The sequence below is a fragment of the Staurois parvus genome, unplaced genomic scaffold, assembly GCF_062004578.1.
Source record: "Staurois parvus isolate SC_StPar_1 unplaced genomic scaffold, SC_StPar_1.0 ptg000332l, whole genome shotgun sequence".
In the NCBI taxonomy this organism is placed as follows: Eukaryota; Metazoa; Chordata; class Amphibia; order Anura; family Ranidae; genus Staurois; species Staurois parvus.
In genome coordinates this window covers 964,140-986,382 of record NW_028318128.1, presented here as the reverse complement: position 1 = coordinate 986,382, position 22,243 = coordinate 964,140, and the positions used below count along the sequence as shown (strand labels likewise).

Below are 22,243 nucleotides of genomic sequence, written 5' to 3'. Positions count from 1 at the left end.
TGCATATCAGATTTCCCCAGTTTTTAGGACTCCCAGCATTGGTGTACCTAGAACCTTCAGGGCTCTGGTGCAGGAACCATGAAGGGGCCCCCCTGACCCCCGGCCGGGGCCCTTCCCTCCAGGCTCAGTGGATGAACCCCAGAGCCCGGTTGCAAGTATCTTAGATTGTGAGCTCTAATGAGCAAATCCCTCTGTTTCCTCTTATACCAAATTGTATTGTAACTGTAATGTCTGCCTTCATTTTGTAAAGTGCTGAGCAAACTGCTGGCACTATATAAATCCTGTATAATAATAGTGAGATCTTGGTGACCCTGCTAGTTCTGCCACTGGTGTCAGTAGTTTGTTTTTTTCTATTTATTTAACTTTTTTTAAGTATTCTATTTTGCAATTTTTTTAGGAGCCCATTGGGGGGGGGAGGGCTTGTGTGAAATAGCAGGAGTCTAAAATGGTAGGAAAGAAACAAAAGGGAAATGAAGGAGGGAAGAAGGAAAGAAAGAAAAGAAGGGAAGGAAGGAAAGAAAAAGGAGGGAAGGAGGAAAGGATGGAAAGAAAGGATGGAGTCCCTCTTACATTACAGTACTCACTGGGAGGCAAAAGAGAAAAGGGGGGGGGGCGACTTCACTCGCAGGGAATCGGAAGGCTGCACCTTTTCCTTTCTCCCTGGGCTTCATATTTTCTGTGGGCGGGGCAGACAGGAGCAGGGGGAGGGGTGGGAGGAGGAGGAGCAGAAGCAGTTCTCTCTCCTCTCCTCTCTCTGGGGGAGGGGGGGACTGTCAGCGCAGAGCAGAAGCAATTCTCTCTCCTGTCTGGGGGGGAGGGGGAACTGTCAGCATGGATCAGAAGCAGTTCTCTCTCCTCTTCTCTCTGTGGGGGCAGAGGAACTGTCAGCATGGATCAGAAGCAGTTCTCTCTCCTCTCCTGTCCGTGGGGGAGGGGGGAACTGTCAGCATGGATCAGAAGCAGTTCTCTCTCCTCTCCTGTCTGTGGGGGAGGGGGGGAACTGACAGCATGGATCAGAAGCAGTTCTCTCTCCTCTCCTGTCCATGGGGGCAGGGGAACTGTCAGCATGGATCAGAAGCAGTTCTCCCTCCTCTCCTGTCCGTGGGGGAGGGGGGAACTGTCAGCATGGATCAGAAGCAGTTCTCCCTCCTCTCCTGTCCGTGGGGGAGGGGGGAACTGTCAGCACACTCTCTCTCAGGAGCTCAAGGCCACTGAATGCCTGTTTCTCCTCCTCTCCCACAGGTGAGAGGCTGCAGGAGGAACATGAAGAGATCAGTTCCTCTATATGCAGTCGCCCCCTCCGCTCCTCCCATCCAGGCATACAGGGGGTCACATGGGCCCCCTTCAACATGGGGCTGGGTCGCAAGTGCAACCCCTGTAGCTACGCCCCTGACTCCCGAGTAAAATGCAGACTTATGGAGGGGCTTGCTCTACAATGTAAGTGGCAAGATGTTTGGTTTGCTTCAGTCCCAGTTTTTTTTGTTTTCATGACCAGGAGCAATGTACGGTAAACCAAAGCAACCAATTAGTAAACTGAAATCTGTTTTTTTGGGTGCCGATTTTCAGCCATCTTTCTTTGCACTTGTACTCCAGCATTGTGCTGAAGATTTAAATGTATCCACCACATTGTTTTTTGTATGTCCACCAACATAAACATAACTGATAAGACCTCTCTGCTGTTTATTTTTTGTGTGTCTGCAGGATTGGGTAACAGCCACAGACATCCGTGTAACTCTGAACAGGCTCAATACATTTGGAGATGAGGTGTTCAGTGATCCCAAGGTGCTGAAATCCTATTACTATGCCATCTCTGACTTTGCAGTAGGAGGCAGGTAAGCTGCAATGCACATGCTGTAGATGCCTATGCATGCCTAGTAGTCTCCTCTTTCAGTAGGTTATTTTGAACCAGGGTCGGGTTGCTCTGTGTGGATTGATGTGGGTGGTCACAATACTTTAACAGGGCAAGTTGTCTAGCAGCAGCGTGAACTGTTCTTGTGGATGCTGACCTCACTTCCTTCATCTGGAATTCCTGCATTCATTCCATTGTGACCTGGCCAACTAGACTGTAATGACACATTAAAAGAATATTGTGATCAGAGGTAAGGGGGTTTCTTTTCTCCGGTTAGACAAATTTGGAGCTTGTCATATTTTCAGAATTCCGTTGTTAGAGATTGTATAGTTACAATCCCCTACAGAAGTTGATCGATTCTGTCAAAGGGATATGCTGGAAAGCTTTAGACGATGGACAGCTAGAGCCAGTTAGGTGCAGCCACTGATCAGTGTATTCTGACAGCAGAGGGTCCTGCTGTCAGAATGCATTGTCCCAGTGGGGGGCTTCCCCATCCATCTCATTTGTGGGGATGGAGGAATCTGGTGTTTTGGGGTTTTTGGGTTTTTTTTCCTGCGTCCTGGCTGAATGCGGGAAAACTAAACTACCCATCTATAGCCAGATTTGCTGCTGTGAAAAGCAATAATAGTTTGCTTATGTAGTGAGTAGTAGGAGATCAAGCTACACGTTCACAAATTGCAAGAAGGATTCTCCTCTTTTCCACTCTATTAGCAGATATGGGCAGCACTGTGGCTAAATGGTTAGCACTTCCGCCTGACAGTGCTAGGCTCGTTGGTTTGAATCCCAACCACAGCTCCACCTGCCTAGAGTTTGCATGTTCTCCCTGTGTCTGTGTGGGTTTCCTCCGGATACTCTGTTTCCTCCCACACTCCAAAGATATGCTGGTAGGTTAATTGGATCCTGTCTAAATTGGCCCTAGTATGTGTATGAATAAATGTAAGATAGGGACTTTAGATTTTATGCCCCTTGAGGTTTAGGGACTGATGTGAATGTATAATACAGTTAGGTCCATATATATTTGGACACAGGCACAATTTTAGTTTTTTTTCCAGGTATTTACCAAAACATATTCAAGCTATAGTTATATAATGGATATGGGTTGAAAGTTCACACTCTCCAGGAGGTGGGCGTATCATTGTCAAAGTCTTCAATCAATAGAAGACTTCATGAGAGCAAATACAGAGGGTTCACCACAAGGTGCAAAACATTCATAAGCCTGAAGAATAGAAAAGCCAGATTAGACTTTGGCAAAAAACATCTAAAAAAGCCAGACCAGTTCTGGAAAAGCATTCTTTGGACAGATGAAACTAAGATTAATCTGTACCAGAATGACGGTAAGAAAAAAGTATGGAGAAGGCTTGGAACAGCTCATGATCCAAAGCACACAATGTCATCTGTAAAACATGGTGGAGGCAGTGTGATGGCATGGGCATGCATGGCTTCCAGTGGCACTGGGTCATTGGTGTGTATTGATGATGTGACAGAAGACAGAAGCAGCCGGATGAATTCTGCAGTGTTTAGAGATATACTGTCAGCCCAGATTCAGCCAAATGCAGCAAAGTTGATTGGACGGCGCTTCACAGTACAGAGTGACAATGATCCAAAACACACTGCAAAAGCAACACAGGAGCAGGGGCGAACTGACCATTTGGAAACTCGGGCACTGCCCGAGGGCCCGGGGTCAGTAGGAGGCCCCATGAGATGCCCCCTGGTACCTTTTTCATAGGCTTTTTTGAGTTTGGGCAAGGACACAAGGGCCCCATGATCCCCTATTGCCCGGGGGCCCCATGAGTTGTCAGTCCGCTGCTGCCCAGGAGCTTTTGAAGGAAAAGAAGTGGAATATACTGCAATGGCCGAGTCAATCACCTGATCTCAACCCAATTGAGCATGCATTTCACTTGTTGAAGGCAAAACTAAAGGCAGAAAGACCCACAAAGAACAAAGGAAGACAGCTACAGTTAGAGCCTGGCAAAGCATCAGAAAGGAGGAAATCTAGTCTCTGGTAATGTCCATGGGTTCCAGACTTCAGGCAGTCATTGCCAGTAAAGGATTCTCAACAAAATATTAAAAATGAACATTTTATTTATGATCATAATCGTCCAATTACTTTTGGTCCCTTGAAAAAGGGGGGATGGCTACTCTTAAGAGCTGTAGTTCCTAAACCCTTCCTCCTATTTGGATGTACATAGCCTCCAATTAAACCTGAGAGTGTGCACTTTCAGCCCATGTCCATTATATAACTATAGCTTGAATATGTTTTGGTAAATACCCGGGGGAAAAAAAAAAACAAAACTAAAATTGCGCTTGTGTCCAAATATATATGGACCTAACTGTATATATGTAAAAGCGCCGCGCAAATTGACTGCGCTATATAACTACCTCTGATAAATAAATATGGCTTAGTATTTAAGCTTAGTACTGTCAACTCACTAGCCGTTTTTTATCTCTATTTCTGCATATGTTCACATACTGTATGTTGTATGGAGCTCAAGCAGCGCCAAAACCAATGTTGACCTGGCTGACTTTTGAGTTCTGAAATTATGCTAATTTCCAACTCCTTTCTCATCTTCCTATTGGACAATGAGGCAAGAACATCATTTCCACCCCCTTTCTCATCTTCCTATTGGACAATGAGACAGAAAATCATATATGTGGTATAGTAGTAAAGTTTAGGAGTCAGGTCAAAGCATGATTTTAGTTCCTGTAAATTCTATTTGTATATGGGTCACTCTGGGTTTGTGACTGCTGAATTACTTTACAAGGTATTACATTACACGTTTAGACATGCAGTCCTTGCTTGCCAACGTTGGTGAACTGATAAAGTAACCATGGGGTCAGTTTAAGGGTATGCAAATTCAGTAGTGTTCAGTATTCCATGTCATCCAATCAGAAATCAACATTCCTTACTGAATGCAGGCTAAATACTTTGATCCATTGCAGCCATTCCAAAATCCTCTTTCCGTAAATTGATATCTGCTAGAGGGCCACAGCACAGTACAGACCAACATTAGTGAGTAAATCTGTGAATGGCTAAAACTGATTTCAGGATAACTGATTAATTTTCACCCTTGCGGCAATTTTATAAAACTAGATTTCACCAGTTGTAACTCCTTTTTATGCTGTAGCAGGCCATACATATGTTCTGGTATGTAATTGCCCTGTACATGTGTATTCCCACACATCTAGGGGAACATTCATAGGAATGTGTTCTGTAAGCACAAGTGAATCGGCTGCAACTGAACGTATTGGGGGTAGATTTACTAAAAGCAAATAGACACTGTAGCTGCACTCATTTTCCCCAGAACTTAGTAAATGCGATAAAGCTGATTTCCATCATCCAATGATGTACAAGCAAAAATGCACCTTGCGCCTGATTGGATCTTTAAAAAGTGAAGCTTCACCACACTTATATTTACTAAGAAAAAGGAGTGCAAGTGCACTTGCAAACTGCATGGTCTATTTTCCTTTAGTAAATCAAGCTCGTTGACTCTTAGTTGGTGTTCACTGTCATTTTACATTGATTACCTAACAAAAAAAAGTGAGCGTGTGAACATGAACTAGGGGCTTTAGATTATAGGCTCCTCGAGGGAAAGGGACTGATGTGAATGTACAATATATATGTGAAGTGGTGCGCTATATAAAATACCTGTAATAAATAATAATGTTGCCTAAATGCTACATTCAAAGCACAGATAGATCAACCTGAGCACTTTGTCATTGCTCTTAGCTAAGGATGCACCGATGCCCTTTTTTTTTTATCGGCAAGTATGAGTACTGATACTTTCAATCAAGTACTCTCGGATACCAAGGATTGATGCATTGCGGTGTGATTTGCATCCATACAAAGTGTATCGACACAACTTGCAACACAAAGAATAGCATGCGATTTGAACAGGAATGCGATTCCTGTCCATATCGCTTGCAGTTTCCCCACAGCTCCTGTGTGAACCCAGACTGTCAAAGCCTGAGTTCACACAGGAGTGGTGCAAAGCGGTTTTCCCCAGCGGAGAGTGGGCGAGGGGGACGTGTGGGGATGTATACTATGGTGGCAGATGCTCCATATTCTCAGTTTTTTACATTTTTCTAAACTTCAAACTTTTTAATACCCTTGGGTTTCTCCTCTCCTTGCAGGGTTGACAGCTTTGACTAGGGGGCTTTTGATTGGTCAGCACCATCACATGGACAGTGCTGACCAATCAGATGCCATCTGGCCCATACTGTTATCTCTGCAAGGAGAGGAGAGAAAGCTGCTTCACAGCTCTGGGGATTTGAAATCCCCACGGTTTTCTGTCCTCTTTAACAGGCCGCCTGTAGTGGGACTGGATACTGCACCTGTCCCTCCTGGGCATCCTGCAGCTGGACAGCCCTGTGTGCAAGGAGCCTTAGGCTGGCCAAACACTATACAATTTTCTTACAATTTTCTGTCCAATTTCCTTTAGATATCTACCTTCAACTATATAGTGCACGGGTCTGCCTAATTGGCTACAATTGAAAGTGTTGTTTAGGTTTGACCTTGTATTCTATGGTTTTTGGTAAATCTAAAGCAAAATTCTCAAGTAAATTATATAATGTATGGCCGGCCAGCCTTAGACTTCTTTTTGATGACAGATTCTAACCATCTATTTAAGGACCATGGCATTTTGGACAGCCTCCCGCTAGGCTGATGGAACCTCAATAAAAACCTGTGGCTTGGTTTTGGTCGTTCATACAAGGTAAAAGTGTGGTAGACAGTTAAGAGGTTAATGAGGGGAAAAAAATCATCTAGCAGCTAAATCTCTATAGTGGTTTAATATAATGCTTCTTCCCCTTGAATCACCCCTTGCATGTGAGCAGTCTTCCTGCATTTGTTCCAGCAACAGTGTGTATGGTTTCTCAGGATACTCAGTGACAGCAGCAGTTTTGTTCTCTGTAAAAACATTGTTGAATCATCCAACATTTGTAGGGTGGAATTCCTCTTGAACTCCTTTGTGTAAAGCTAACTTGGACCTTCCTTGCTCTCTCTCTCATTTTCAGGTGCAAGTGTAACGGACATGCCAGCGAATGTGTTCACAATGAATTTAGCAAGCTGGTTTGCAATTGCAAACACAACACATTCGGTTTCGATTGTGAAAAATGTTTACCCTTCTTTAACGACCGACCCTGGAGGAGGGCAACCGCTGACAGCGCCAACGAGTGTCTCCGTGAGTGATCTGTTTCGTAATTCTGCATTAGTGTCTCTGGATTATTGGACACAATATTTTTTCCACAGCTTCTCTAATGCTGAGGATTTGTCACACAAGTCAAACATTTGCTTGTTCATCCAGCATGCTTTTAAAGTCCGTTTACACTGATAGCAAAGTGCCACATTCTTGTTGTAGCTATTAAAGTAGAGAACTCTACATGGTAATGACTAGTCTGATGAGGTGATATTATTCTTCTCACTAGGGGAAATTAGGGTTGCAGAAACAAGTCAGAATTTGTCTCAGCTAGACCTCTGTTCCATCCCCCTTTTTTGGAATTTAGGGAATTATACATTGACTAATTCAGATCTTTCTTTATCTGACCACAATACCATAATATAACAATTTTGTGAGGTGACATTGGGTGTATAGTTATTTGTCTATACCAGTGGTTCTCAACCTGTGGGTTGCGACCCCTTTGGGGGTCAAACGACCCTTTCACAGGGGTCCCCTAAGACCATCAGAAAACACATATTTCCAAAGTGTAAAGAGCAGCTACTGTGTAGAAAGCAGCTGCTGTGTTGAAATCAGCTACTCTGTTAAAAACAGCTACTGTGTTGAAAGCAGCAGTATTAGAGGTAAAACGACACTCATGAATTATAATTACTGGGTAAATAATTTTATGGTTGGGGGTCACCACAACATGAGGAACTGTATTAAAGGGTCACGGCGTTAGGAAGGTTGAGAACCACTGGTCTATACCAACATAGAGAACTGGAGTAGAAGGCCAGGGAGCACATTTCCACTGATTTACAAAAAAAAAATAAAAGCTATTTATGGCATTTCCAGGCAAAAACAGTAAAATAAATTATTTATTAGTGGTAGACTATAATAAGAAAAAAGCTGTGACATTTCAGTTGGACTTTAAACAGTTAAATCATCCAACTGCTGTCTGCCTCCAGCTACTCCTTGTGAAGCTGGTTCTTATTTAACTACAGTACCGCAGTTGGCTAAACACCAGATTGCTGGTTCAGTTGCAGTCCTTCCACTTAGACTTTAGGCTAAATAGAATGTTTCCTAGGCAAACTTTTCTTTTCGAGAGGCACCCACTGTGAATTGTGGGATTCCAGTATGGGGGAACATGCCAGAGCTCAGCATGTTGAGGATATTAAGAAGTGTTTGTGTTCTTTCTGGGTTTTTAACCTCTGTCCAAAATGAAGCAGCAAAATGGCTCCAGATATACTTTAAAGTGCAACGCCACACAAATGGGGAAGTTCTGCTTGTCTGTTCTGCCACATGTACATTTTGTGGTGGGGAAGCGGGTACCTGGTTTTCGCAGGTACCTGCTCCTACTTTTGGGTCAGATGGCTGTGGCGATCTGAGCTGGAAGTTTGGCCCCCCATCCTAATCCCTGCAGCCTTTTGTGAAACTTCACAGGTTTTAGAAGACTGCTGCCCACTTACAAAGTACACTGCGTTTCACGCATGCGCAATAGGAAACCGGCTGTGAAACTGGTTTTCCTTACTGAAGATGCTGGCGCCAATACCCAAAGCTGACTGAAGAATCGGCTTGGATGAGGACATCGCTGGACCCGCGAGACAGGTAAGTGCCCTTCTATTAAAAGTCTGCAGCTACAGTATTTGTAGCTGCTGACTTTTAATTTTTTTTGGGGGGACCCTGGTGCTCTGCTTTAAACACATATAGGGACCTTTACATTGTGTAGTTTCTCTACAAAAAAAAATTAAAATAAAATAAAAATCTTGAGCAAATATGGATGACAACTAATTTTATTTTAAATCTCAAAACTTAAAGTTGAACTAAATTCTCCTGTCCTTCACAGTCAAGGAAGCTGCCATCTTTACCTCTGTTTGAACTGCAACTGCCATTATGCTACACATGTGATCAGTTATGATACCAGCCACTTGATGGCTTGACAGTTTGAGAGTAGAAGCTGCTGTGATGATAGATCATTCACAGTATGCCTTGAATATAACTGTTTTGGGAAATATTTAAATTTAGGGGTTTAGTTCTGCTTTAATTGAACAAGTTGAATTTAGAAGTTTATAGTTTGCCATGTCTGGATGCTCCAGATACTTTTTTTTTTTCTACCCTAACCAAAAAGTCAGTTTGTGCTTTTTATATGTAATATGTACTCTGCTATATGTTGATTTTTACGTTACTCATTGATCAACTATGTATAATCTATGAATTCTACAAATCTTTTCTTTTTACACACATCTGTTCTGTTTCTCCTTTTTCTCCAGCCTGTAATTGTAATGGTCGCTCCCAGGAATGTTACTTTGACCCAGAGTTGTACCGTTCTACCGGCCATGGTGGCCATTGTAGTGGCTGCTCAGGCAATACAGATGGTCCAAACTGCGAGCGTTGCAGAGAGAACTACTATCGGCAGAATGACGACGAGCCTTGCCTGGCCTGTAACTGCAACCCTGTTGGTATGTGAGAACATTTTTAAAGTGTGCATCATTGATCATGGATTTGATAATTACCAAATGTATTGCTGAGTTGTTTGCACTAAATTTACTGATGTGAAAGATAATGTCCTCTATTGGGTTTTCTAAACTTTTAAAATTTTTGAATCTGTATTTTACTGTACTACAGACTAGCTCTAATATACACTCTTGCTTGTAGTAATTTTTTTTTATTTCAGATCAATGCTTCTAGATGTTCATGGAATGGGTATTTCATTTCTAAGATGGTATTGCCTAAAGCAAACCTGTACTGCGAATAATATGGAGGATAGCATTGCTTACTACTTTAAAAAAAAAAAAAATTAAAATCTTGCTGCCTGCCTTAGCTTTCAATACTTTCAAGTTAGTTTTCATTTCTTAGAAAGTCCAAAATGTTCTGCAGTGTATTATAATATGACACTTTTTTAAAATTATTATTTATGTGTACTTGTTCTTGTACCTAATGCCAGTATGATGGGTTTCTTTTCCTGAAGGTACCTCTGGCTTCCTGCAGGATGGCCTGGCTGTGTCTTTTTAATCCTGCTTTGCTTATTATTAGCCACTCCTGACCACAACCAGAGGCTTGCCATGCACTGGCCTGAATGAGCAGCCTGGCGCCAGGTCCTGCTTTTTCAGAGTATCGCATGGAGTACACCTAAAAAGCAAGGAGGCTACGGACCATGCTGCTGGGAAAAGGTCTTGTCCTCCGGAAATGTAACCCATCATCTTTGTCATTTATTCCAGGTACTGAAGGAACAAATACAAATATGTAATCAATAGTGAAAGTGCAGTTATACTTTAAATGTCTATACAAAAAATAAAAATTAAATATCAGTTTATACACTTTTTAAATATTCATAAAGCAAAGCTGACTAAAAACCACTAGCTGTAAAGAGGAAATGATCACCGCTACTCCCAACCAGCCCAGGTTAATAAACGATAAGAAGCGGCCTCAGCCTGCATGTCTCCACCAAACCACAAACCACCTGCAGGCCTTAGTCATGGGGCCTATGACTAAGCCCGCGGGGGGGCGGAGCAAAATGCATGAGGGTGTTTGGTGGGTACATGTAGGCTGAGGCCGCTTCTTATCATTTATTCACCTGGGCTGCTGAGGAGTAACGTTGATCCTTTCTTCTTTACATTTACTAGCCCTCTAGATTGGTTTAAGGACAAGCCTGCACCCATGTTCTGGGACACAATGATTTGCTCTCAATTCTGCTTTGAGAAGTATCAAAAGCAATAGAACAGGGTGCAGTGAGTAAAAACCAAACACTTTAGAGCAACTTGACGCTGCAAGTTAAGCCGTTGACCTGCTTATGCCCTCCTTGAGACCCTATTCTTATATTTGAATCTTGAGCTGCTTGCCAGTATCGCACTGAAGCTTACCCCATATAGCTGCTCTGCATGGAGCTGCCTTGAAACTAGTTACCAGACTGAATGGTAAAGAATAGCTATTTTATATGCGGCTTCTAAAGGCTGTCATATAGGGGTTGAATCCTGCTAAATCAGTCAACATTCAAGCCATGGATGCCCCTGTTGGCACCACCAAGTTCGACAAAAGTCTATTGAACAATTGACTATTGTCAAAGGAGCCAGATGGAAAATTATTGGCCCAAGGCAGGCATTTAGTCTCCATTTGATCCTATTTTTATATAATACATTGCAGACAGAGTAAGCAGTATTCTCATTATGCTTCATGGTCAGATTGTAGCGCTTTTTGCATCCTATGATTCTGTGCTTTAAAATCCCACCATTGGCCTTACCCAGTGAACACACTGATTTGCATTTTCCATAGACTTTTATATACAGGGCCATTAATATAGAGACAGTTGGAGGGCTATTTTGGTACCAGGATAAAAATTGGAGTAACAGCAGAGCAGAGGCTGTACCACCAGAATCCGTTTTAAACCAAATTCTCATACATGATTTGGAGGGAGCGTAAAGGCTTCTTACACGCAGGTGATCTAGGTAGAATCACACTCGGAACACATGGCTTCTGTGATGAAAGTGAATAGCTCTCCATAATCAGTAGTGCAGGCCAGGATCGTGATGACGCAATAGAGAGTGAAGTGAGCACTGTTGGCTCAGGACACCTTTTTATCCCTTGGCAGATCAGTTTGATTGCTTGCATTGCTAACATCAGGCCTTGTTTGGCTTTCCTGGCAAGCAACTTGGCACTATATTCTTTACGTAACAATACACATCAGTGAACTTTACCACTTCATCATGTTCTCCCATGTCCTTTGTTTGTATAGGTGAGCCCTGCTTTCCGCCTCAGTACTGGAGTTTATTTTCACATCCCCAACTATAAAGTCTCCCCCTGGGCCTGTAACAAATAGCTCAGGATTCTGTAAACACTTGGGCCTAGTGGATGGTGTCAGGCTTTACACAGCCATGTAAATAAGCATTTCTGCTGCCCTGTAAACAAAGGAGACCACACACTGTGATTATCTGCTGGATTTGGCCATTGCAGGAAGATCATTCCAAGTTATCAGCAAATTCCTTTTATTTTTCTTTGTTGCCACTGAAAATGGTCTCCCAGATAGCTTTTTATTTATAATTTAATGAATACATTTTACTTCTAAACAATTACAGATGCAATTTTTTTTGCATAGGGCAAAATATAACTGAAATTTGTTCTACATATTGATGTCATATTGATGTCTCCCCTGATGTCTCTTCCCATGTATGGCTACATTTTCTTGAAGCAGGCAAACAGCTGATTAGAGATGTGAAGCATTAGTTTCTTATTTTTGGAAAGTTTGTTTGAGCAGCTTACACTGTAGACAAATGGTTGATATTTAAGGTTACCACCTTTCTTGAAAAATACCAGCTTGTTGATCTCTTTTCTATTGATTACATTGGCACCACTTCCCATTTCCTCCGGTTTAAAGATGATACATCCAGGATCCCCTATGTAAATGGACACACAGGCTCCTTTACCCCCGGTTCACATATTTGCGGCCGCGTCGGCCCCATTTTGCATGGGCACGACAGCCCATTCATTTGAATGGACTCCTGTGCCCGTGACACGCAGGGAAGAAGTCCCTGCACTTCTTTGGAAAATGCAGCCCGCATGGGAACCTCGGTTCCAAGTACAGTTGCATTTTCCAGTGTGGGAGGCGTGCCATTAGAACTAATGGCACCTGCCTGCGGGTCCGCATTCCTCTGTGTGGGTGGTGTGGCTGCACGGATTTTCATGCGGATCCACAGTGGCACCACCCGCACAGATGTGAACCTAGGGTAAGTTATCTTCCTGCCCTGAAATTGTCTGGTCCACTTCCTCTTAGAGATTTTTCTAGGGCAGCTGGGTATATGGTGGATAAATAGCTGGCTAATTACTACATCCATCTCTGAATTAAATTGACTTATGTCTATAATTCACATGATATGACTAGTTGGTCCATCATTAGATTCACTTAGACAAGGTTGTGAAACGCATCATAAGAATTATGTTTTGCTATTGCTTTTCAGGCATGCGTTGTTTATCCAGTATATTCCGATCTAGGGAATGTTGTGGGTTTTTTTTTTCTGAGTTCTACTTAAGGGCTAGTTCACTCCATCCCGTATCTGAATTGCACAGGAAAGCGCCACACATTCCTTTGTGATTCAGACTGCATTAAAAAAGCACTGCATTTGCGATCTGCAGCGTGTCAATAAAAAGTTAACACCACTCCAAAATCAGGTCGCAAACACAGTGCATTTGCCTGCACCAGATCTCATAGTACTTTTGTTGCAGTACACTTTAAAAAGTAGTATGGGCAGCACAGTGGCTAAATGGTTAGCACTTCCGCCTGGTAGTACTAGGGTCGTTGATTCAATTCCCAACCATGGCACTACCTGCCTGGAGTTTGCATGTTCTCCCTGTGCCTGCTTTGGTTTCCTCCGGGTGCTCTGGTTTCCTCCCACACTACAAAGACATGCTGGTAGGTTAACTGGATCCTATCTAAATTGTCCCTAGTATGTGTATGTATGAATGAAAGTTAGGGACCTTAGATTGTACGCCCCTTGAGAGTTAGGGATTGATGTGAATGTACAATATATATATATATGTATGTAAAGCGCTGTGTAAATTGACAGCTGAAATAAATAGTGCATGTGCTACTTTTGGTGCTGTGCGATTTCAGCCCATTCAAAAGGAATGGATTAAAATAGCACCACACAGAACTGCATGTGAATCACACAGGAACGCTCAGCGCTTTCCTGGGCAATTCAGGTGTGGGCACGGTGTGAACCTTCCCTTAATCAAGATAAACTCGATTCACATCTATGGTGGTGGGTGCAGGAAGCACAGCGATTCTCGCAGCCTTGCGATTTACTGGCCATTGCGCTTTTAGAATAGTGCAGGAGCCATTTTCCTGCGTGACACTCGGGCTGCAAACCTGCATAGATGCGAACCAGGCCTTAGTGGAATTGTGCCTGTAGTGGCTAGATGACTTGGTCTTTTTAGACTTAGCAATTTTATACAGTGTTTATAAGTATTGAGCTTTTGTTGCCTGATCTTGCCAAAATTGGGACACCTGCAGATGTTTGTAGGCTGACAATTATGTTGGCTGTTTTCACCAAAAGGCTATTGTTTCTCAGAAAAAAGAGCCAGTGTTGTCTGCTCGGCTCTGACATGCAGACTCGTAGGACACAGCTATATAAATTTCTGTGTGCTTCTTTCTGTAAGAAGGATTTTATGGCTTAGCCCACTTGGAAAACATCTGACTTGTGTCTACTGTATGTGGACAGATTTAAAAATAGGTGCATACATTGTCTGCTGCTCTTATTGTTTTGCCTGTTAATATTTTTTCATAACTCCTTTACTCTGCGCAGGCTCTCTCAGTACCCAGTGTGATAACCATGGACGGTGTAGCTGTAAGCCTGGGGTGATGGGTGAGAAGTGTGATCGATGCCAACCTGGTTTTCATTCACTCACTGAGGCTGGATGCAGGTATTGAGCTCATAGAAAATAAAGTAAAGAACATTTCGCCTATTCGGCTGCTGCTTTGAAATACAGATCTATTCATGAAGTTGTTGCTCGGGATCCTAAGTGTTTTCTTTTTCTCTTTTTTTTTTTTTTTTTTTGTTCAACAGACCATGTGCTTGTAACCCCGCTGGAAGTACGGATGAATGCAATGTAGAGACCGGACGCTGCAGCTGTAAAGATAATGTAGAAGGCTTCAACTGTGAAAGGTAACCGTGTGAGCAAGTTGATGCTATCCAGTGGTATGTGCTGGGCATCTGGTTGTTTATAATTTGGATTTTAGTGGGGTTTTTTTTTACCTTTTTTAAAGTGGTTATAAATGCAGATTTTTTTTACTTTTAAAAATAATAAACGTGTTATACTGCTGTGTGTAATGCTTCTGCACAGAGAGCCCCGACTCCTCTTTTCTGGTCTGTGGGTGCACACAGCCCGGGTAGGGGTGCATCCACATGCGTGCCCCCCTAGCACATGGATTGCTTTGGGCACATGTGCAGGAAGGAGTGCTGGCAGGGGACTTCAGTAGAGGATACAAGGGGCCTTTTGCACAGAGCAGGAAAGTATAGCCTTTTAATAAAATAATAAATAAATAAAAGGGCTTAAATATCAGTTGAGGCTGGCCACACACTTAGTCATATTTTTGCCAGAGCACAGAAAAAGGTAAGTATTACACCTTATACCTCATTTCCTGCATTTAATGAGCATTTAAGCCCTGTAGCAAGAACATTTTTTTTTTCTTTGTGTCCCAAGTTTTACAGTAAGGATGTGCATTGTGCTGATATTTATTTTATATCATCTTAGGTGTAAGCCAGGATTCTTCCACATGGATCCAGCAAATACTCGAGGCTGTACCCCATGTTTCTGCTACGGCCACTCTTCTGTCTGCAGCAGCGCAGAAGGCTTCACAGTCTCCACTATCACATCCACGTTTGAGATCGGTAATTATCTTCTACAGCTGTAAATTCTATCACCTTCTAAAATAAGCATGACAGTTAATAAAGACCACCTGATTCCCCCAGCTACTGTTTCACAGTAACCACATCCTCTGTGCTTATAGCTCTAGATGATTTGTTACTTACACACTCTGCTTTGTACTCTTCCAGTGCAGCTTTTCCCAGAATTTGCCCACTCAAATTGCTCCTTAGATGTACTACATCTGATAGATACTATCTTGGCCAGAATCGTGTGTACTGGCATTGTTATGTCTGGCTGTGGAATACTGGTCTAAACAAGATAATACTTTGCTACTGTGTGAGTGTATCAAATTTTTTAATCACAAACAGCACAAAATCAAGTTTTTTTCTGATTCTGCGGAGCTGACACCCGTCTGCTGCGACTCTGACTTCCTGTAAAGTCACAAAGCAGACACAATAAAAAGCTTGTAAACCCAGTTGAATAGAAGTTGTAACTGCTGTTCTCAGGAATGAGACTGCCACACACATACATAGTCTGTGTGACCTGTAAATGCTTTGAACCATCAAAGTCCATTATTTTCTAAGTACTCTTTTCCATTCTTGCTAAATGTCCTATTCTGCAAGCCTAGGAAAATATTCTTTGATCCACTGCAGTACATTTTAAAATAATCCTGGTGACCCTGTTTTTGCCTTTAGCCATTTGAATGATCTTGACATGTAGTGATCTTAATGAATTTCAGAATTCATATTGAAAAGTCTCTCTGATTGGTGAAGGATTGTTCTATGTATAAGGATTGTACTATGAATAAAAATGGATTTTGCACAGATTTTCATTGCTTGTGTTCAGCTTAGATCAGCGCACAGGATATTGCACTGAAAAAATCTATGTTCTGCTGTGTGTTTCAGATGCAGACGGCTGGGTGGCACAACAGAGGGATGGTGGTGAATATCTTCTGACCTGGGTTTCTGAATCCAGCTCGCTGTCCGTTACTTCAGAGAGCTACTTCCCCATCTACTTCATTGCTCCTTGTAAGTAAAGATCAATCACTCATATGTGGAATGTAAAATAATCTTTGATTAGTATTTGTTAGGTAGATTGTAAACATGCCTGTAAGACTTTCTTTCTTTTGTGATTGCTGGTTTTAAACATGCATATATAATGTAGATAAGCATTCAGCACTTTAAAGCAAAGTCCAGAAAACAAATGTGGACCCCCAGGCAGCTGAAGTCACAGTGTGCTAGTTTGCAATGCATACCAGAACATTATGACAGACTTAAAGTGTTACTAAGCCCACGGTAAAATCAGTCTGTATATGCAGTAACGCATGCTTGTTTTGCTCACTGTGAAACCTAAGGGGTTAATCCTCTGCATTGTGTAAAAAAGGCTGTTTTGATCCTGTCTTTTCTAATCCTCCCCTTCTACTGTCCCCAATCCATCTACTAATAGTACAGAGCTCTAAGAGTCACTTTGCACATGCTCAATTTAGTGTGTATTGCTAGAAGGTTGTTTTTTCTTTTTTCTTTGGGAGGGCGCATGTGGTCAGCACAGGGTCAATCAGCACTGTCCAGACATGGTCAGGGGTAATGCAGCCCCATAGGACAGTCAGAGCAGAATGAAAACTCACGTTTTTTAACCAGTGCTTAGCTGGGCACTGTTGGTATAGGTACATGAAGCTAGAAAAAAGCGACAGCACTTTGGTTATTAACTTCTCTAGGTTATAAGTGCTAAGAAGCAGGACCCTCTGTTTCCTCTTGTACCAAATTGTGTTGTAACTGTAATGTCACCTTCATTTTGTAAAGCGCTGCGCAAACTGTTGGCGCTATATAAATACTCTGTAATAATGAGTGCGATCTTTGTGACCCTGGTAGTTCCGCCACTGGTGTCAGTAGTTTTTTTTTCTATTTATGTTTTTAAGTATTATTTTTTGCAATTTTTTTAGGAGTCCATTGGGGGGGGGCTTAGGTGAAATATCAGGATTCTAAAATGTAAGCAAAGAAAGAAAAGAAGGGAAGTAAGGAAAGGAAAGAAAAAGGAAGGAAGGAGGGAGTTCCTATATAAAGCCTGTATAATATTATTATAATAATTATGATAACCACTGCTGCTTACAGAATTTTCTCTCTGAGAGAATTGTCTAGAAAACATTCTTGAAGTATTCAGCTGCATAGTTTTATAGGAAAGTGTAGCCCTGGTTAACTGGAAAACAGCCTGGGGCCCTATTTATTTGAAATGGGGAAACCAGCAGAAGGTTGCATGCCGCCCAAATAACACCAGTTGATATGCCAGTTTTAAAGTGTTGCAGAGTTTCACATTTACCGTAAAGGAAGATACTGCCTTTTGTTGCTTATCTTATTTTACCTGTATGCGTACATTATTTAAAGCTTATCTGTGCTTATTAAAGCAAACTGCCTTTGTGAGTGCTTTTATGATGGAAGCTGCCATTTTTTCCCCCTCTGTCTTGCACTAATCCAATCAGTGAAACCGTATGTATTCATATAGGAAACATATATTTAATGTTAACCTACGGTACCATGGAGTCTTGTTTTTGCTCATTTAAGAATGTGGTCTTTACAAAAACATTTCCAACTCTTAGAGTAAAAAAGCAGAACGTTCTCTGCAGGAAATGAATACATTATGAATTCTGTTATCGTGAACATCTCCTGAACTCTGGTGAAATATTATTTGTAGCTGGCAGTCAAATTATATGAAGTAAGGGAAAAGAGGTGCAGTTATTAGGATGTGGTTTATTATGTTAGAAAGCCATTGTGTCCGGGTCACATCTGTTATTTGCCCTGACATCTAGTGGAAAGAAGCAGTTCAGCAGGCACTAAGGAATGTTCTGTAGACTGCTACCAAGTTTGGTATCATCTACACCAGCCTTTCTCAACCTTTTTACTTCAGAGGAACCCTTGAAATATTTAGGTCTCAGAGAACCCCTGCAAAAAACTAATTAGTTGTCACTCAACAAGAATAATGCCCCTTACTTTGGTGGTCAGTGGGAAGAATGCCACCAGAACAGACAACTAAAAAGATCGTTGGTGTCATGCAGCTGGCTCTGTCAAGTGGTGTAGACCCCAGAACTATGCCAACTTCATCGGATGGGAGCCACAGCACAAGGGACCCCTAGCAAACTGGAGGAACAATGGCTGTTCTACATTCAGAGCTGGAAAACCGGGAAATTTTGAATAAAGTAGCCCAGTAGTGGCAGATTAGCATAGTATGTAAATAGATACAAATTCCGCAATTACCTTTCAACTTTCTATGTAGAATGTGCGGGTAAAGCTATATACAGCTCACACCAATAAAAGAACAGTGTTTTCAAAGGGACTGGGAATGACAGTTTTGTTCAAGTGTGCGAGAGGTAAACACAAGGCTGAGCTATTTTATGCAGAAAATGGGAGATGGGTTCACAGAAAAGGAGAAGCTTTGGAAACACTGAATGTTATGAAGGAACAAGACTGGCAATGGACCTAATCATGGTTTAGGTATTTTTTCAACAAACTTTTAGGGCAGCACCACACGTTTTTCTTCACTGTGTTTTATTATTGTTATTATTATACAGGATTTATATAGCACCAACAGTTTGCTCAGCACTTTACAATATAACGGGAGACAATACAGCAACAATACAGTTCAATACAAGAGGGTTAGGAGGGCCCTACTTCTTGGAGCATGTTTTCGAGTAGATCTAGGCCATTTTCTGTATACTCATCGAATGTAATGTCCAACAACAGTTTGAAATGCATCTAATCAAATGGTCATATATTTGGTTACCAGAAACCTGCCTACTGGACCTATTTGGAGATATTCCCATATGATTGTAGCAAAATTTTATAAGTACTTCATTTGTTGATGGGAGAAGAGCCACACGCACACATGCCTCCCAACTTTATATTTTGTGGCTAGTTAGGTTAACACGGCCATACATGGATCAAAAGATTTGATCCGTATATGGGCAGGCTGATTGTACCCAAGTCGATCCATCGATCAACTTGGGCACAATCAGCCTGTCTGATCTCTTGATATTCGATTACTGCCAGTGGCTATAGTCGCTAGCAGTAACCATTGTGTTCTGCCCGCCGAGAAGGCGCCTTGCACTCCACCCTGCGGTCAAGAAACAGTAGCACTGCGCGGGACATTACCCTATCAACACTGCCTGTGTTGATGGGGAAATCAAATGATTTTCTGTCCTTTTACCCATGGTAGAAGGAAAAAAAATTGAGTTTTCTATGGGCTGTCTATTGGGTCCATCCAATTTTTTTTTTTTTTGTATAAAATGTGGGGGGGGGGGGTGGTAATCTCACACCATAGCAGACTGTCCTAAATGCTTTGATTTATGCATGCTTATTACTGTATATTTATATGTTACAATGTTTTTTGCGGGATCTCCTGCCTTGAACGTTCCTAGTATTTTAATAATATTTGCTATAAATGATGTGTAATGTCACATCGCAGTCCTTATGTATTGTTGTTTGTACACACTATAAAAAAAAACAAAAAAACTTTTTTGCTTACTCTATGCAGGATCTTGTGTTTTCTTAAATCAGATCTTTCTTATTTGGTTTTGAACACAAAATTTTACAACAGACACAAGCAAACTCACAACTTACAAAAACAATGGTCATACAGTGAAAAATTCACACTGTGTGGAGATACGACTTACAACAAGTAAACCAACACAAATGGACCGAATACTGTATCTCCTTCCCATTGTATCCAGCTGCACCCATCCTCTCCCTGAACAAATAAATGGACCTTGTATTTTCTAGTTGCAAATGTAGACTGACAGCACAGAAAATGTATGTTAAATTAATGTAAAGCTCCTTACTTTATTTTATTTTTTTTAATGTGCCTGTTTAATTTTTGCATATTGCAAAACAAGCTGACCGAGAAAGGTAATATTGACTGGTTAGGACCAACTAGTACATTGCCTTGGGTGTTTTGAGCAGTTGAAGCAACAGGTAATTCTAAACAAGATCTAACGTATTTGAAGAAAACATGATGTATGTACCTCCAGCAGTGTTCTAGTTCGCCACAATCCCTGTCGCCAAGCCTCCGTTGGGCAGGGTTAAACGCGTCATAGAGCTTGGACTTAGCCGAGTCAGTTTGAGCAGCGTCCTGTCTTCAGTATGCTTACACTTCTGGATTGGTGTACGTAGATGCCTACTCCCATGTTCTAAGTACTGGTGGGGAGATCCTGAAGCCTCCAGCTTGGAGCAGCGCTACAATCCTTTCGTGACCACAACCCCTGTCATTGTCACTTATGCAGGACAGTTTTGTCTGCATGTAGATGTGGAGAAAAATATGACAAACATAAAATAAATATGTAATGATGGTATGCATTATATACTTTAATTGTATACAGTTATCAAAATAAAGGATTTGTCAATAGATTGGTCCTAGAGTCAACTTAAGCTCTATAAAGGCATAAAAGTGTGCACTGCCTTATAATTTTCCTAGTTGCCTGGCATGATGTGCGTTTATTCTTAAGATGTTCCTTGACAATGTCATAGAAAATATTTTAACAAACCGGTTTCATTCAACCTTTGAACTTATTGCTGATTTTTCCACTTTCTTTTAGCCAAGTTCCTTGGCAAGCAAGGCCTAAGTTATGGGCAGAATCTAACGTTCAGTTTCCGTGTGGAGCGGAGAGATACTCGGCTGTCTGCGGAGGATCTTGTACTGGAAGGTGCCGGTCTCAGGGTCTCTGTACCCCTCATTGCCCAGGGCAACTCCTATCCCAGTGAAACCTCCCTGCAATATGTTTTCAGGTAAGCCGGCTGTATGTTCTCCAGTCATTGTCCTGTGATGTATGGGGGGAGATAAATACAAATGCTTTATGGACTGTGGATGTTTAGATTTCAGTGACAGTGTTTACAAGCAGACATGTATTAACGCATTCCTTCCTAGAGATCTGGAATTGAAAGATGGAAGTTTAATTGCAGATCTTAGACAGAAAAAGGAGAGACTTGTGCTGTGTAGTTGTCTCCTGGTTTCTTCGATGGATGGTGATTTAGTTTCTGTTGCTTCTTTCTTTGGAGTGAAATAATGCAAGGAATTTATCAAGTTCCTCCTCAGCAGATGTGGAGACAGGCAGATCCAAGGCAGAGGAAGGGTTAATCTATCATAAATTTCTCGAAAGCTTAAACCCCAAGACTCTCCTCAACTCTTGTGAACTTTCATTTCCATAAATAACTGTACTATATGGGCATATCCCTACCATCATCCATCTTTCAACTGATCCCACTTACAGGGTGTCTAGCACTGAAACATTTGATTCTGAAATGCCATGGATCAAGTAAAATCATTTTACAATGTCTGGAAATGTTAAACATTTTACAGCTTGTCTCTTTGTTGCATTTTTCTGACCAATTTAGTTTGGTAGGGAATGTAAAGTCAGTAATAATATAGCTATTACTTTGTTCTCCAGTAGGACATGTTGCCAAGAGGATGCTGTTGGCACAAAATTATGTGTCAAGCAGAGTCCATGATAGCAGAAAATCTTAAAATGAATCCCGTTAGGTAAAGTCGATACCTTGATGGCCTGTACAGAAGTAAGAGGAAAATCATGATACCAGTGTTTATTATTTTGTAATGAGCAAATTTAATAGGAAACTCCTTTAAAAAAAAAAATTCAGAATTTGCAAATCTTAAATGAAACCTTCATGAACCTTTTCCTTTTTGTAGCTAATTTTACAAAATGATATGAACTTGTCTTTGTTCTGGATTTTGTGTATGCTGCCAGATAAGGGCACTTATATAGTTTTAGTCTTGATGCTCTAGGGGAGCGCTCTCTCGCTCTCATATTCTTACCTCAAATGCTTTGATTTCTTTTGTTCACCCCGTCAATTGAATGAGAGCAAATGATCAGATTTAGAGAATTAAACTG

At 41.6% G+C, this 22,243-nt stretch overlaps 1 protein-coding gene across 2 annotated transcripts in view; it reads left to right on the top strand.

Annotated features, from left to right (window-relative positions):
* The window catches only part of LAMC1 (laminin subunit gamma 1), a 185,523-nt gene that overhangs the window by 127,312 nt on the left and 35,968 nt on the right, over positions 1 to 22,243 (top strand). For both annotated transcript variants that reach the window (XM_089683983.1, XM_089683984.1), the window contains exons 3-10: positions 1,702 to 1,832; positions 6,863 to 7,029; positions 9,273 to 9,461; positions 14,295 to 14,412; positions 14,556 to 14,654; positions 15,244 to 15,380; positions 16,263 to 16,385; positions 20,936 to 21,125. In XM_089683983.1, the coding sequence (XP_089540109.1) occupies positions 1,702 to 1,832; positions 6,863 to 7,029; positions 9,273 to 9,461; positions 14,295 to 14,412; positions 14,556 to 14,654; positions 15,244 to 15,380; positions 16,263 to 16,385; positions 20,936 to 21,125 (1,154 nt within the window). The remainder of the gene's footprint in view (positions 1 to 1,701; positions 1,833 to 6,862; positions 7,030 to 9,272; positions 9,462 to 14,294; positions 14,413 to 14,555; positions 14,655 to 15,243; positions 15,381 to 16,262; positions 16,386 to 20,935; positions 21,126 to 22,243) is intronic.